Here is a 16,133-nt window from a genome sequence, read left to right as displayed (position 1 = left end):
ATCATCAAAATTATAAGAAATTGGGCCCAGTCTTGGTAAAGTTACAAGCACTGTACACAGAAAGATGTATATGGGACTACGCGACACATGCGTTTTATCTATCAGGTCCAAATAGATATAATAATTTACCAAATATATCAATTAGTAGGCAGGTTCTCTGCAAAATTTGTATGATCACGTATTAGTAAAAACATATTCTTTCACATGATTGGTAATTAGAGCTTACATTTCATTTTTTGAGAGGGGGGCGTTTCCAAAACTGGTTTTTACCTTTAACCCCACCAATGCCATGGATGGCAGATCAAATCCCACCAAGTACATTTCCGCCAATCATTCAAACTAAAGTTCTAAATCTTGGGTTCCTCAATTTGTCTAAAAACATCTGTCTAGTATAAAACAGGCTTGCTTACAATATTTGTTATCAAGTGACAAAGTGTTACAGTGGCGCACGAATCGTTGTGATCTTTTAGATCCCTTATTGACCACATTGCGAGACAAACGAATGTCACTAGCGATATTATTTTCGAAACATCTGTCTAGAACACCATATTCAGAATTTAGTCTGGAGAAATTCTTACTTCTAGTTTTAAAGGTTGACAGGCATGCAAAAGTTTTGATTGCCGAGCAGTGTATGTGTGTGAATGAGGAGTGGTGATATTTGCGTTTTTTTCTTGAAATATACAAAGGCACTTCCACTGTGTAATATGGCCCTGTAATTATTTGATGCCCTATTTGACCCTTTTGCAATAGAGTACCGAAGCTGTGACGTTAGGAGCCAGAGCATATAACACTGAGTTCCCATAGGACATCTATTCATTCAGATGGTCATATCTCAGCCAATACTTAACATATTCAATTGGTTTTCGACTTTCGGACATTATTTTTCATGCTCTTTCGGAAAATGAAGAAAAAGTTGAGAAATTCTTAAAATAGATTTTTGATGACGTCACACTTCACCACTCTATGATTATTGCCCATGTTGTGGTTTGGATCAATACCTTTGGATTCAGAGTCCTAATTCAGAGACCTCCTAATTGGAAGATGATACATTTTATATCTGGTTTTCTAAGACGGAGGTTTAATTGACTGCAGGGAGTTCATTCCTATACATGGGACACTCAACATTGAATGTTTCATGATCGTTTCTCATATTGTGTACCCATAGACGGAAATCATCAACTTCTTCCATTTGTAACGCCTTTTTAACTCTCAGTTGGGTCAAAGGTTGTTGAAATATTGATACTGATCAAATGTGTCCCCTTTGTGTCAAAAATGTCATTTAATTCTTTAATGTAGATACTGCAGAACAATAATGATCTTAATGATTAACATGATTGAGGGCAGTTGGGGGTCAAAACGTTGAAGGCAACATTCATGTAGCTGCCTTGTAGAGTATTAACATATACATTGATCCACTTTTCATAAGGAATTTCTATTCACTTTTGATTTAATTTATTATTTTCCTAAATCAATATAATATTACTTGTAATTTAGTAGATATTAGCCCAATGCAGTGTACCTTAATTTCACTTGAAACTATTATATACATCTAGTATTTCATAATTACATTTATAACACATTCTCGGGTTATCAAACTTGTATTGACAACTTATATGTACTGTGATCATCTAAGAGTATGGAGACCATGTTTCCCTTATTTATGATATTTGCCTAATCGATGAGGTATAGGTCAAGTGTTAGCTATTAGGGACTTTTAGATTTGGGTGGACTGATATGTGTGACGTCCATTCAAGGCAGTGCATTAAAAGGACGTCGATCGTAGCAATCCACGTTGTCGTCGTGCAAATCTAAAAGTCCCTATTAACCCATCAAGGATAACAATTATTTTAGTTGCTAAATTGATCAGCTTTCCCTCTTCATGTTAGCCACTTTGATATTTATCGCCTAGATGGGTAAATGGAATATGTAACATATTGTTTTGACATTGCCCATTGTCATATAAGAATGATGATATTGACCTCGGAGTGTTGCCAGTCGAGGTATTTGAATACTTATCTTCCTATTTAATATCTCTGTTGTGAAAAAAATTATTATAATGCAGCAGAAATTGGCGCACATCGTTATTAAAGGTTTGCTCTTTCCTCAGCTTAAGGATATGATTTATTCTAAGATTCAAAATCAGATAATGTTGAAAATGTCCTTGATGAGTTAAGACCTTATCACCTCATTAAATAAACTTTGTATAGAAACTTTGTATAAAAGTGTTTGCGTATTGCTATGGAAACAAATGCAAAATAACGTTCATGAATGAAATATACTGTCAATTTGATCTTTGAAAGTTTTATCATCGAAGAGAATTTTTGAGGATGAAGTAAAAAAGACATCAACTTGAACATGTTTTTTCAACGGTTTACGAATGACAAGGATGAAGTTTTTGGGACATGTATTTCTTTTGTTATAAATTTTCAATGTTGATGAAGAAAAATTATGAATACTGTCAAAGACGGCATGACCGAAATTTTTATATTGTGAAATAAAATTAGTCACTTTGAAAATATGCTTGTCTAATCTATCTTTTTTGTTATAACACGATGGCAACTACCTTTAAAAAAAAATCAACTTAAAGCAATTTCAATGACCTTAGTACGTAATATTTAGAAATGTGCGAATATTGCAATGGCATAATAGGGTTTTGAAAATTGTCCTTGAGTTGATTTTTTGAAATTAGTTAGCGATTGTGTTATTTTTTAGACCATGTGTAATTCTTTAGGTGCGAGATGAAATCTTATCTGCAGGGAGCTGGAAGGGCCTGAACTCACACACTTACAGGGAAAGTTGATTTCTGGGACCCGTCTTCAAAAGAGTTCCAATTATGGGACTACACAAATATCTGCTACATGTCATATTTAGAAAGTGGAGGCATTTGAAGAGCCATGCTTTTAAGGAACATTTTTTCTCTGATGTTCTTCCACACTTGCATAATAACAATGATAACGCTCATAAATTATTGATCACCTTTCCCCAGAACTCGACCTTCTCTTTAAAGGAAAAGTCCATCCTGTTTGGTTTAATAAAATAGTTGCCAATGTATGATTGATTGATCCCACCTTCAAAAATTCATAAATCATGTTTAATTGTTTTTTTTTCTCTCTCAAACTTTCACTGACCCGTTTCTCTCAATTTTCGGCTATTAATAAAACCAACTTGATATCAGGGTGGACTTCCCCTTTTAATAAACTCTCTTGTCTCTTAAAATACAAAATATAGGTGACGGGAGATGACAAGTTAATAAGAGGGAAGAGAAGGGAAGGCCTTTCAAATAAATGATGAATCGGTTAAAGATTAAAAGCGATTGATTAATATTTGGCTATAGAGGTGAATAATTAATGTCAATCTTTGAGGTCCGTCATATTGACAACTCAAATCAAAATGATATGTATTGGACAAGTTTCTGATTGGATGATGGAACTATAATTAAAGTTCTATAAAAGAAATGGAAAGGGAAGGTCTCTAATATTCAGTTTTATGTCACCCAAATCTTTTATGGAAGGAAAAAAAATGATTACGGATTGCGAAACATTTTGTCCATTATTATTATGAAAATATCTATTAGGAGACAAGGAGACAACTACGTATTATGAAGAGGAGATAGAGCGGGAAAGAACGAATAGTGTGCACGTACTTCTACAAGTAAAAGCAATCAACAACTCGCATTTGTAAACATTCGTTTAATTTTCAAAGATTTGTATGACAAAAATTACAATGATTGAATTAAATCCGCCATTCGGCAAATCGAACCCGTCCTGCACATACAGTTCATAAGTCATAAATTATCATATTGGCATATTGGAAGTTTTGGCAGAAAGAAAACAAAAAATGACAGGGTAAAACGCGCTTTTGAACATACAAAGTACTACAATGGATCATATCTCCCCATATTAATCGTATCTCAACCAATCACAAATGTACAATAAATATCCCCGGTTCAATCAACGCTGCCTTAATAATCCTATGTTAGACCGTGCAGCTTTTATGGATCAAACCGTTTATAAGATAATGGATATAAGGCTGGGCCGGGCCGCGTCTTTTTTTTTTAACCTAAGCTTGCCATCCTATCGCTGCATTTGATTGGCTCAATATGAACCATACGTCATGCGCTAGTTTTAAATATTCATGATACGCACGCATACAGGATCCGATGCGATAATTTATCAAATAATGAGATTTCGTACAAAAATTACAAGTGCAAACCTTTAAAAGAATGACATTGCGAGAAAATCGGGTGGCTTACCGTAAACGAATGACTACCCAGGTCATAAATTATCCCTAATCATTGCGACATACTGGTTAAGTCCAGCATCTGGCCAATTTAATTTTGATCTCCACCACACCGTACCTACGCAAATATTCATATATTAAAATATTAATATGCAGGGCAGCGTGGCAAGGTTAGGTTTAAACAAGATGCGGACGGGCCTACATTTCCGTCACGGGTCAATAACAATTTTCCGCCATGCAAAATTAGACCAGTCGGCCTGATAAACCATCCCGTAACTAGTGGACGTGAAAGGTCGAAAGGTAAAACATGGTAAGTCCAGTTGACTTGTCTATGACATGTAACGTTATTTACAATAAATAGTAACTTAAGAATAACATTATGTTACAGATAAATACAATGATCGGTAAGATACGATTAATTGCAGCAAAATTGGAGATACGATAGATATTTACGTTTGATTGTAGATTCAATTCATAATGTTTTGCATAAACAAATTATGTCTAATTTATGTCAACACTACTGATTAGTGCTCCTTGTATATTTACATAATTATATATACACAGTATATAATAGAAAATTGGGCCTAACCACTTGGCCGACGGCCCGCGAGACTGAATATGAAAAAGGTTCCGAGAAATTTGCTTTTCGGTCTCGCGGGACTTCGGTCAACTAGCTAGGCTTACCGAGAAAATAGGCAATGACATTTCTAAATTGTCTCGCAGCAATGTGTAAACATTTTATTAGTGATGTTTTCATTGTCACATCTATGCAATTAGAATTACGAAGGTCACTGCGTGTACTAGAATGTCAACCATTGAGAATGTGTGAGTAGGGACCGTGTGGTGCGTGTGTAAGTGTGAGTGGGTGTGTTGTGTGTAATATGAATCATTGGATAACCCATGACCAATACAATTATATAACACTACCTTTAGAGGATAAGATTAGAAATGAACAGTGTAATAGTACAAGGCAATTTTATTCTAAAATATTTAAATTTCGAACGGTTTAACAATTTGAACTCAACAGTTGGGCAACTTGAATGCTAGCTTTTTTATGGAAAAGGGCAGTATTCTCGTACAATTTTAATGGCCGTAGAGGTTCAAGATGCTTTACAATTTCACGTTTGAAAAGATGAATCTGGTACATATACAGCTTCTCCTGGTACGTCATATTTTCAAGAAATGGCTTAGCCCATGCCATGCTGAAAGGCATTACATCATGCCAAGAGATCTTCTTTATATATCTCCTACATTTTCGTAGGCAAAGAGGCAGGAAAACTTCTCATTTTTTAGAATACCTGCACCTATTATTCCATTATGACTTATTATTACCATGGGTTATAGGCTTCACTTTTTAAAGGATATTGCACATCCAAAACATTACTGTTGAAAATAATTATTTTAATGGATCTTAGTCTGCATTGGCTTTACTTACTTATATGCAAATAATTATAATAAGTTTGTTTACTAAGGGAAGCCGTATCAATATCAAAGCCGTTCTTTTAGAGGGACCTATAATCAATATTACTCAGCAAAATCCAGGTACCAATTTACACCTGTCTTGCCAAATCATCAAGGACATCGGGCTGAGATTCGAACCCTCAACCCTAGGATTGAGAGTAAAGTAAATTAATCCCTATACCACGGTACATCCAACTCTAGTTACAAGTTATTGAAAGAATGAACATCATGTCATTACAATCCAGGCTTTACTCGTTGTATTTGGGAATCGAACCCTCAACCCTAGGATTGAGAGTCAAGTGACTTAATCCCTATACCACGACACATACAACTCTAAATACAGGTTATTGAAAGAATGGACATCATGTCTTTACAATCCGGGCTTTACTCGTTGTCATGGCAGCAGTGTCAAAGGTTAAAAGATTATTGGATGCGAGGGATAATAGGCTCGTCATAGGTAGGTGTGTTCGGTGGGATGAACTCCTCTGGTTGTAACTGATAAAACAAGAAAATGAAACAAGAAAATAATAATGATAATGAAAATAATAACAATGATAATAACAATACGTAGAAGAAGATGATGAATAATTATAATGATAATGATAGCAATGATGATAATAATTATAATAACAATATCATTAAAAAGAAAATAATTAAAATGAGATTTAACAATAACAGTAATACAATTAATAATCATCACCATTGTCATCATTCACAGAGCTCCATTTATATTCAATCAAAACTATACATCAAAGGTGTGTTTCTGTATACGAATAAATTATTTATTTCAAATGGATATCTACCCTGTTATTTAGAAGAAAAAAAAATAAAAAAAAGATATCGGTGACATATATTTCGAGTATCTCTCTCTTTGCTTTGAACTGCAAATTTCATGAATCTCATTTTTTGTTAATCTTGAAGAAGAAATAGGTCGTGTAATTTATATTGCACAGTAATAATATTAAAGCTGCATTAACATATCAATGGTTTTTTTAAAGGTAAACATTAAAAATACTTATTTTTGTTTAAAAGCCAACTTAATTTCAAAGTAAATTTCCCCTTTGCAGGATATTTAATGCATATCCAGGAGAACCATTATGGTCATTGTATAGGTTTGAGAGTTTTCCTTTCCTGGTTTATCACGTGATAATATATCACATGACCTATCACCTGATACTTACAACGTCTGTTCTAATGGATGCCATGCTGTCTGACGGAAGATAGCTAGGTGTGTGTATAACGTTCAGACTGTAGCCCGAGTCTATGCTTCCATTATTTCTGGAATGTAAAATGATGTCTGAATGCAGTGGAAGAAAATAGAAGAAATTCAAGATAAGTTATCTTGTGTACTGGAAGTTGTATAATAGTGACGATTAGAGCGTCATGGCGTGACGAACATGTTCGATAAGGAAACACAATTATTATTAGTAGTATAGTACTAATAGCAATAGTAGTAGTAGTAGAAGTAGTAGTAGTAGTAGTAGTAGTAGTAGTAGTAGTAGTATAAGTAGTAGTGGTAGTAGTAGTAGTAGTAGAAGTAGTAGTAGTAGTAGTAGTATAAGTAGTAGTAGTAGTAATAGTAGTAGTAGTAGTAGTAGTAGTAGTAGTAGTAGTAGTAGTAGTAGTAGTAGTAGTAGAAGTATAGTAGTAGTAGTAGTAGTAGTAGTAGTAGTAGTAGTACTTTAAGTTGTTATTGTTATCATTATTATCACTGTCATTATATTTGCATACAGTATACACGGGCATGAAAGCCAAAACAAGTAGAGCCAAATCTGTAAATTATTTGATGACTAGCTGTTCAGCTATTTCTTCTCACCTCTAGTGCTGTGAGCTGATTCGCTTCTATCCATAAGGTGGATGGTGTCGATGGGTGAGTTCTTATTAGCCGTGGTCGATGATCTCCGTCGTTTGATTTTATCGAACAGCTTCGAAGCGAACGTGGTTGATGTATCATTCGACTGAGAATATTAAAACGAAAAGAATGATGATAGTGATAACAAGTATAATAGACGTAAATGTGTCACATATCATATTAAACAAATATTATCAAGGCTGAGCATAATATGTTGTAAGACAATTTATTGTTTGCAAAATGCAGACATGAATTAATCAAAATGTAGTCATCTTATAAACAAGATATCAAAGGCTAATTCTAGCTTTGTTATGCAGCTGGGTTAGTTCCATACAAACTCAACAATTGTCGAATGTCTTTGATGATATTTTTATAATTAACCCCTCCATCTATTCGTAAGCAACAAAAAATGCAAGCAATTTCCATTTTCCTCTAGTTAAGACTTCTTTTCTGCAACAACAAAAAATAGTGGTCCTCTATTATTGAATCGGCTCCAACCGAACGTAAACCTACTCTTCACTGTTTTCATTTAAGGCTAAGTTAAGATTATTCCTTATGAACAATCCATCATTTTTGGACAGATAAGTGCAGTTCCTGCTCTACCTTCCTTCTCTCTTCCTCTCCTCCTCCTCCCCCTCCCCTGTCTTTCCCCTCTCATTCTCTCTCTTTCTCTCCCGCTCAAACCCACCAACACACACACATAATCATGCATAACACACACATGCCCGTCCACACTCACCCACCCTCTCCTCTTTAAAGACTTCAATTTCATGTTTCCATTTATGTTATTCTATATCCTCTATCACGCTTATTCTCTCCCTCTTGTCACGCTTATATTTTTCACCTTAGCCCCTCTTCCAACGCCCCTACCTTTCTCTCTACCCCCCCCCTCTCTCTCTCTCTCTCTCTCTCTCTCTCTCTATCTCTCCCCCTCTCTTTCCCCGCCTCTCTCTCTCTCTCTCTCTCTCTTTCTCTCCCTCTCTTCCTCTCTCTCCCCCTCTCTCTCTTTTCTAATTTGATTCCTGTGTCGCCTCGCTATGTTTGTCGCTTTCTAGTCCCTTTTCTTATTCTTTCTCATCCTCCCCTTCCTCCTTCTCATTCCATCTTTGTATTGCCATCAATTTCTCTTCCTTTGATCCCTACCTGTGAAGAGTTAATAGTTGACGGTGTAGGCACTGAACTCAACCCATCGCCTCGTCGTAATTTTCTCTTTTCAGCTTTCCTAGACAATGCTGCTCGAACCTGAATCCAAATAATAAAAGATTTGTAATCATCTTTCAAATCCAATCCAATCCATTACAACAAAAACCATGACGAAAATCGGATTGTATGCATGGTTTGTACAGTCATATTATTGCCTTTATTTCGTAATCGCCATAAAACTGTCTACTTTGAGCGACATGGTGGGAAAAATATATTTAAAAAAAGGAATCGGTCGATTGTTGTACATGTATTGAATAAACATACCTACTCAATAGTCACTGGTATTTTACTGTTGATGAGATTAAAAAGTAAAACATAAGATACAATAATTGTAAAAACCAAAAATCAGTGATTTACAACAGGTCATTTCCCTTACTTGAAACTCTTTCTAATTTTTTTAATTTTTTTTAAAATTTCATTTCCAGGAACATTAAGGAGTATAATAATAACAAAGAACACAAGAAAACGAATTACAAAAATAAATACAATAACAGGAAAAAAGCCATCAACTAATGCCTGAGAATTAACGAAAGAAACTGAGTTTGAAATTGAATTTCATGAAACTTTTGTCTTGTCCCGGCTTATAGTTGGCTTTGTGATTTCTTGTTCATGTTTGGTTCAATCAAACACATGGTATCGCTTTATCAAATTTTGAAATTTGTAACTCACCTCTGCATTAAATGCGCAGTATAGAAGAAAAATGAGAACACCCTGTTGAGGAAATGTAAAAACAATTATAAGAATGATAATAATAATAATATAAATTATAATGAATTTAGTAATTATAATAATAATAATAATGATAATAATAAAAACAATTATAATAAATATAGTGATTCTGATAACAATAATAATAATAATAAATTATTATCAATAATAATGATAATAATGTCAATAATATTGAAAATAATAATAACGATAACAACAATGATATTAAAAAAGAATGATTATGGTAATGCATTGCATTGACAGAGCACCTTTTCAAGTGATAAAATTTATTGGGAACAAAGAGTTGATTTAAAAATCATTATTGATATAACAACAGTACTAACATCTCTTCATAATCATCGTCAACAGCGAGATGAGCCTGTCTAGTTTGACTGAGTAGGAACAACCACCCCGCTACCATCATCATCATCCTCTTCAACAATACCATTAACTACAACTACAACAACAACATCGACAACATCATCATCATCATCATCATCATCATCGTCGTCGTCGTCCTCATCATCATCATCATCGTCATCATCATCATCATCATCGTCACCATTATCATCATCGTCATCATCATCATCATAGCCATCATCATCATCATCACCATCATAGCCATCATCGTCATCATCAACAAGATTATCATCATCATCATCGTCGTCGTCATCATCATCATCATCGTCGTCGTCATCATCATCATCAACGTCATCATAATTATCATCATAATCATCATTATCATCATTCTCATCATCATCATCATCATCATAGCCATCATCACCATCATCATCACCACCATCATCATCAGCAGCAGCAGCAGCAGCACCATCATCATCATCATCATCATCATATCCATGACCGTCACTAACCTGAAGCGCGACCGTGATGACGAAGAGGTATGTAAAGATGAGCGTAGCTCGACCAAGAGACATGAACCCAAATACCCATCCAAGACCAAGGATCGGTACTAAGAGGAGGGCTCCTTTTACTCCAGCTCTAAAAAGGATATTTGTGAATAAAGTAACGATTTTTATTTTTCATTTATTCATTCATTCATTAATTCATTAATTTATCATTTATTCATTAATGCACTCATCACTCATTCGTGCGTTCATTCATTCGTTCGTTGATTCATTCATTCATTTAATCACCGAATTTAAAACAAATTAAGAACATCATGCTACATTAATGATTATATTTAGCAAGACTCTGTAAACGGGATAAATGGCTTGCCATGTGACCAATAATGTAAGGGATATTAAAGATAGGAACCACAATTTACAATTAAGGGGTCCAAAATGTACAAGCCCAGCTTTTCAGTGGACCTCTCCATTTCCTCAAAATATAAATGCAGTTAAATTTATAATTCAATGTTTGTCTTCCTCAAATGCATAAATTAATTTAACATTTTACATTGAATACGGTATTATGTATTGTATTTTGTTGGAAATGAAAAAATAAAAATGAAACGAAATGAACTGTCCATTTTCCGAATAAATTAATTGTTCTTCTGTTTAGATATTGTTAATTGATACAACAATGTGCGAAAATGAATACACATTTGTATGTGAAGGACATCACGTCCTTGCCAGACGTTCTACTTACTTGACGTGGTCATAGTTGTCTTTTTTGTGAGCTGCTGCAGACTTGACGATGACCCGTACAACCATGCACAGAATTATCAAATTGGTCTGTTGAAGGAAGGTAGACAAAATGACAGCTTAATTCGAGCGGTTTTTATCTAAAAATAACGACTTCGTGCACTACTTCTGTTAGTTTTCACTATAACTACTTCTACTACCCCCGGACTATATAATAATAATAATTATTATTATAATCTTTATTTTATTAAGTTAAACCGAAATCGAAATTCTCTTTGCCCAATTGATCGTGAGCCTGGCAGCCACTGAGCAGCGCCAGATCGACGTTGCTCTATCCCGTATTGTTGAACGCCAAACAAGGTAGCAGCAACTCCCATCTTTTAACGTCTTTTGGTATGATGCGGTTCGAACCCACGACCTCCCGGTTGTGAGGCGGACACTCTACTGACTGAGCCAACACACCGGTAATTTTTATATGCCCTTCTGCTTCATGGAATTGCCACCTTCTTCATTTTTATTAAGTAGCCTATTTGGCGTCACACACGGGTCTCTCCTCCTCTACACCGAGGTTTTTCTCTACACCCTAGTGCGGCGGGTAGGCTACAACATTAGCTACATCATACTCACAGTAATAACGAAGATGACTGGACCGGCAAACGCCCATATTAGACCTTCATGAGTAGTCAACCAACACCTAAATGTGATCAAAGTCAAAGAAACGTAATAGTCTCGTTATTTTAATCAATGTATCACTTAATCAAAACTATTAACACCAACACGTACTTCATGACCTTCAATATTTTGTACAATAATATATTCTAAACATTACAGTGGATACTCTTTGCCTGTTAATTCGTGTTAAAGGAATCCGATCTTGTCTTTTTAATGAAATAATCATAATTCTGAATGTCTTGACAATAAACACGGTTGCACAGACCTTCAAGAAATCATCTCATTTTAATACCCTATTGATCAATACCCCATATAAATAATGTTCGTACATTTCAAAAGAAGGTCAGGGTCAATGAATTATTTTGAGGTTGATCCTTTGAAAGTCTTTGAGGTTGTGTTCACAACTGTTAATTAATGTTGAATACATTACATGAGGCACACATTTGTATTCATTCAAATAACTGTAAAGCGCGTAGAGACGGCATTTCGTATTAAGCGCTATGTAAATCCAGGCTATTATTACATCAGTTTCAGAGACATTATATTTAGTTTGATAGAAAAAGAAAGGAAAGCGTTTGTATTTTCTCACAGTTGTTCAGCTCCGTATATGTTCCATCGGATACCGGCACTAATGGCAACTATAGGTATGGGCACACCTGGAGAAAAAAAATACGTGAACAAGAGGTCAAAATTAAATATTCGATTTTTACAAAGGTTTTCATCATTACCTGTGAATACTTTCATGATATTTTTAAAGGTATAACAAAAGTTAATACTAATAAATAAAACCTCTACTTACAGTATCCGTTGGTTATAATTAGTTAACCATAGGAAAGTTATTGAGTACATAACTGAATTAATTCAGTGTCATGTTTTAGATTTAGGAAATTTCATTATTTGACCATAGATATTTACCCTTATTCCAGAAAGACAGCCAGATTAATTTCCTGAACTTTGACAAATATTTCTTTACTGATCTTTACCCCCCCCCCTTCCCCTCTCTCTCTCTCTCTCCTCTCTCTCTCTCCCTCTCTCTCTCTCTCTCTCTCTCTCTCTCTCTCTCTCTCTCCGTGTTGGCATCCATAACCCGTAGTAATACAATCTCAGATTTTAAGTGGATTTCTCAATTTTCATTCAGATTCTACTTTATTGATGATAATATTGTTCTTATAAACCGTATAATGTATCCTAAAATGCTTTGATTACTTATCGACATTTAATATTCTTTAATAGAAAATTAGTTTCATTTTCTTTGTTATGTTGCAAATATCATTTGATATTAATTAATGTTTTGATTGACGTATGGAAATAAATTTCTTACCCCATCCTAAGAGTAGATAATGGATGTATTTCATCCTCCTCCCCGTTGAGAACACCTGTACGATCTGAATGTAGAGGTTTATTCCTTCTAGAAGACTCCAGCAGAACACACTCAGATAGAAATAGTGAAGGCACAAGGTGACAGCTTTACAGCTGATCTGTAGTAAGATATGATGAAGAAAAAAATGACAACATCGTTATTAAAATCATTTATGGAAGTGCAAATAATTATTCTTGGCGCGAATGTTCAATCAACCAATTAAAACGACTACCCCATGCCCAAGAGAAATAAAAAGCAGTAGAGCTCTCGCCTTATGATTGTATTCAATGTAATATAGTCTGCCAACCAAATATATAAATTAAAAATCTAATCCTTCATCACTAACCAACAAAGTTAGAATTTATGATTTTTATTTTCTTTAGTACCAAGCAAATGGGAGGAATGCTCTAAAGGCCCGTCATAGAGTTTCCAACTTGCGCTTTATCGGTGACACATTTGGAAGTTCTTAAAGATTCAATTCATTTTCATCGGACTTTCCTCAAACTATTCACGGATGTTTCTCTCATTTTTTTTCTTCTTCTAAACCAACTTCATATCAAAATCTCGATATTGCAATTTGAAATAAAACAATCGGATTTTTAATTTCCCCTTTGGATAAAACATGAACTTTCACTTTTGACTTTCTTTGCTCTTATTTTAAGCATCTTTTTTTACCTTGTTTCTGCTCGCAGCATCTATTGAAAGGAAGAGACCCTGAGCGACGGTGAGGGCAGTCACTAGATTCTTGTGAATTTTCACTCGATCTGAGGTCAATGCACTATAAGGATAGAAGTTTGAAGGAAAAAAGGTTATAAAGGAAAAAATAGTTACATTAATTCAAGATTCAGTGTTTAGATATAGATTTCTCCGTTTTATGTAATAGAAGTTAAAACATTTTAATAGCACCTAAAACTTAAACTGAACTATTTTCAAATCACTTTGAGAGGACTTTGTCGAGCCTAATATGTAACGGTTTTAAAATGACCTCTTCCATAATGCACTGTTTGCTTTGATACGTTAGAAATTTATTGACACTATCAATTTCGTCTTTTATGTCTTTGCATGAATGCCTATAGAATTGCATGACGAAAACCATGTTAGGGAGAGGACAGATTAAATTAGATCGTGTTGCTAGGTAGGACAAGCCATAATGTTTGTCCTACCTAGCAATAATCAATGTACGCAATTCGCATTCTGACTATTGAAATATATTTATTCTTAATAGGTGAATGAAATCATTTGTAACGAGGCTCTGAACAAAGATTTGTGCGATAAATATGATTACATCAATAAATGGCAATTCAATTTAAGATTTTCTATCTTCGAGAAGCACTTTTGTTAAACTTACGTGAGCACGTTGAGTATGAGAAGGGTGAGGAGAAGACAGGCGATAGAGACTCCCGCTCCTATGTATGTGATGAGAGTGAGAGCAAGATCATCCGCCAGTGGAATCTGTAAATAAGAGGGTTTTTTTTAAAATATAAGATTGAAAAACACTATTTCTTACTCCTATAGACCACGAAACCTCTATACATAGGGAGAGGTGTCCGGGGGTGTTTCACAAAGCCTTTTTCAATGACAAATGACAAAAACCAGTGACAAATCTGCTGATAACCAATCAGAAGCGAGGATTTCAGTAGCTAATACAAACACTGTTATTTGTCACTGATGATAAGTTTTGTGAAACACCCCCCCCCCCCCCCCCCCCAGGTCTAGAGGATACGTCACTGTGGATTACAATGATTAAAGGATTTGTATACGCAGAACATATTTACAAAATTCAGTAGTTTCAAATCTACTCTACATTTCGTACTCCATCATCAAAAATGCATACTAGCAGTTTTCCACCTCTCTCCACAGTACATACCAAACAATATAATTTAATTTACTAGGCAAACCAGATCCCACCGCTGCCACCATATAGTTTTTTTGTTTGTTTTTGTTTTGTTCAGTTTTTTTAATTTTTCTTTCTTTCTTTTTTTCTTTCCCTTTCTGTTCTTTTCTTATCTTATCTTGTTGTTTTTTTCTTTTATTCCTCTTTGTCTTTTGTTTATTTAGCTAACTAGTAATTGAGGAAAATAAAAACATATTTACCTTAACTTCCCGGACTTGTAGTAATACTCCGAAATGTGTTGTGTGGTTACATGCACAGATAGTAAACTCTCTGGTTGCGTTGAGAACTTCACATCCAAAGTCATTCCATGCTCCTTCTCCATCACTGTCAATTCCATCAAAAATAACAAAATAATATCACCACACTCTACTTTTAATTGATTTACATCCCTTTTGAATGTTGTATAACATACAGAGTTCACAGTTGCCATTAAATTTTGAATAAGTTGTCTTACCTCTTTTCATCCGATGATTGTGACAATTGTTAAAATCTTGATTTATACGGTTCATACCTTCTCAGAACATTATTGATCAATTCAAAGAGTCATATAGATTGATCAATGGCGTTCTCAGAAGATCATTAACGTAATATATCAAGAGTTATTCACATTATCTTGCGGAAAATCAGAGGCATTTCATTAAGAGGTGAAGAACAATTACTCCAACTTTAAGGACAACTGTGTATTTGATTCGTTTTTTTAAATAATAAAAAAAAATATATATGATTCATATTCGAAGGCGGATCCGAAATGTACGAATCCCAATCTAATAATGGTAGTTTCATACGTACAACCTGAAAACATGATCGCATAGACTTTCCGCTAATCAACCTAGGTACTTACAATAGCCTTGCTTATCACCTTAAGAAATGTATAATAATAACTTTTTGATAAAAGTCATTCATAACAGTTTGTTTAAGTTTAAAAGAGGTAACTTAAGAGAGTGTATTGAGAAAAAAAAGTTGCGGACGAAAGACGTGTTGAATATATTTGTTTTTAAAGAGGATAAAATAAAAGTGTATATTAAAAAAGCAGTTAATAGATGCAAGAAATCTTTGATATTAACTTTTCCTTTGAATAACAGTTTTATATAAGTTTAGTTAATTTAAAAGAGAGTAACAAAAGATAATTGTTTATATGAA

The 16,133-nt window shown here is 34.4% G+C and overlaps 1 protein-coding gene across 1 annotated transcript in view; it reads right to left on the bottom strand.

Moving 5' to 3' along the window:
* Positions 1-5,575: 5,575 nt before the first annotated feature.
* LOC100889059 (latrophilin-like protein 1) overlaps positions 5,576-16,133 on the bottom strand; it is a 32,851-nt gene continuing 22,293 nt past the window's right edge. The window contains exons 15-27 of the mRNA XM_030989082.1: positions 15,194-15,317; positions 14,448-14,551; positions 13,775-13,877; positions 13,061-13,217; positions 12,329-12,395; positions 11,695-11,761; positions 11,072-11,157; positions 10,336-10,462; positions 9,425-9,466; positions 8,696-8,794; positions 7,517-7,658; positions 6,882-6,997; positions 5,576-6,195 (exon numbers count right to left, since the gene is read on the bottom strand). Of these exons, the coding sequence (XP_030844942.1) occupies positions 6,124-6,195; positions 6,882-6,997; positions 7,517-7,658; positions 8,696-8,794; positions 9,425-9,466; positions 10,336-10,462; positions 11,072-11,157; positions 11,695-11,761; positions 12,329-12,395; positions 13,061-13,217; positions 13,775-13,877; positions 14,448-14,551; positions 15,194-15,317 (1,306 nt within the window). The 3' untranslated portion in view covers positions 5,576-6,123. The remainder of the gene's footprint in view (positions 6,196-6,881; positions 6,998-7,516; positions 7,659-8,695; positions 8,795-9,424; positions 9,467-10,335; positions 10,463-11,071; positions 11,158-11,694; positions 11,762-12,328; positions 12,396-13,060; positions 13,218-13,774; positions 13,878-14,447; positions 14,552-15,193; positions 15,318-16,133) is intronic.

Source organism: Strongylocentrotus purpuratus, unplaced genomic scaffold (assembly GCF_000002235.5).
Source record: "Strongylocentrotus purpuratus isolate Spur 01 unplaced genomic scaffold, Spur_5.0 spur5_scaffold_18, whole genome shotgun sequence".
NCBI lineage: Eukaryota > Metazoa > Echinodermata > Echinoidea > Camarodonta > Strongylocentrotidae > Strongylocentrotus > Strongylocentrotus purpuratus.
The sequence above is the reverse complement of the archived record's forward strand: the minus strand, read 5'-3'. Positions and strand labels throughout refer to the sequence as shown.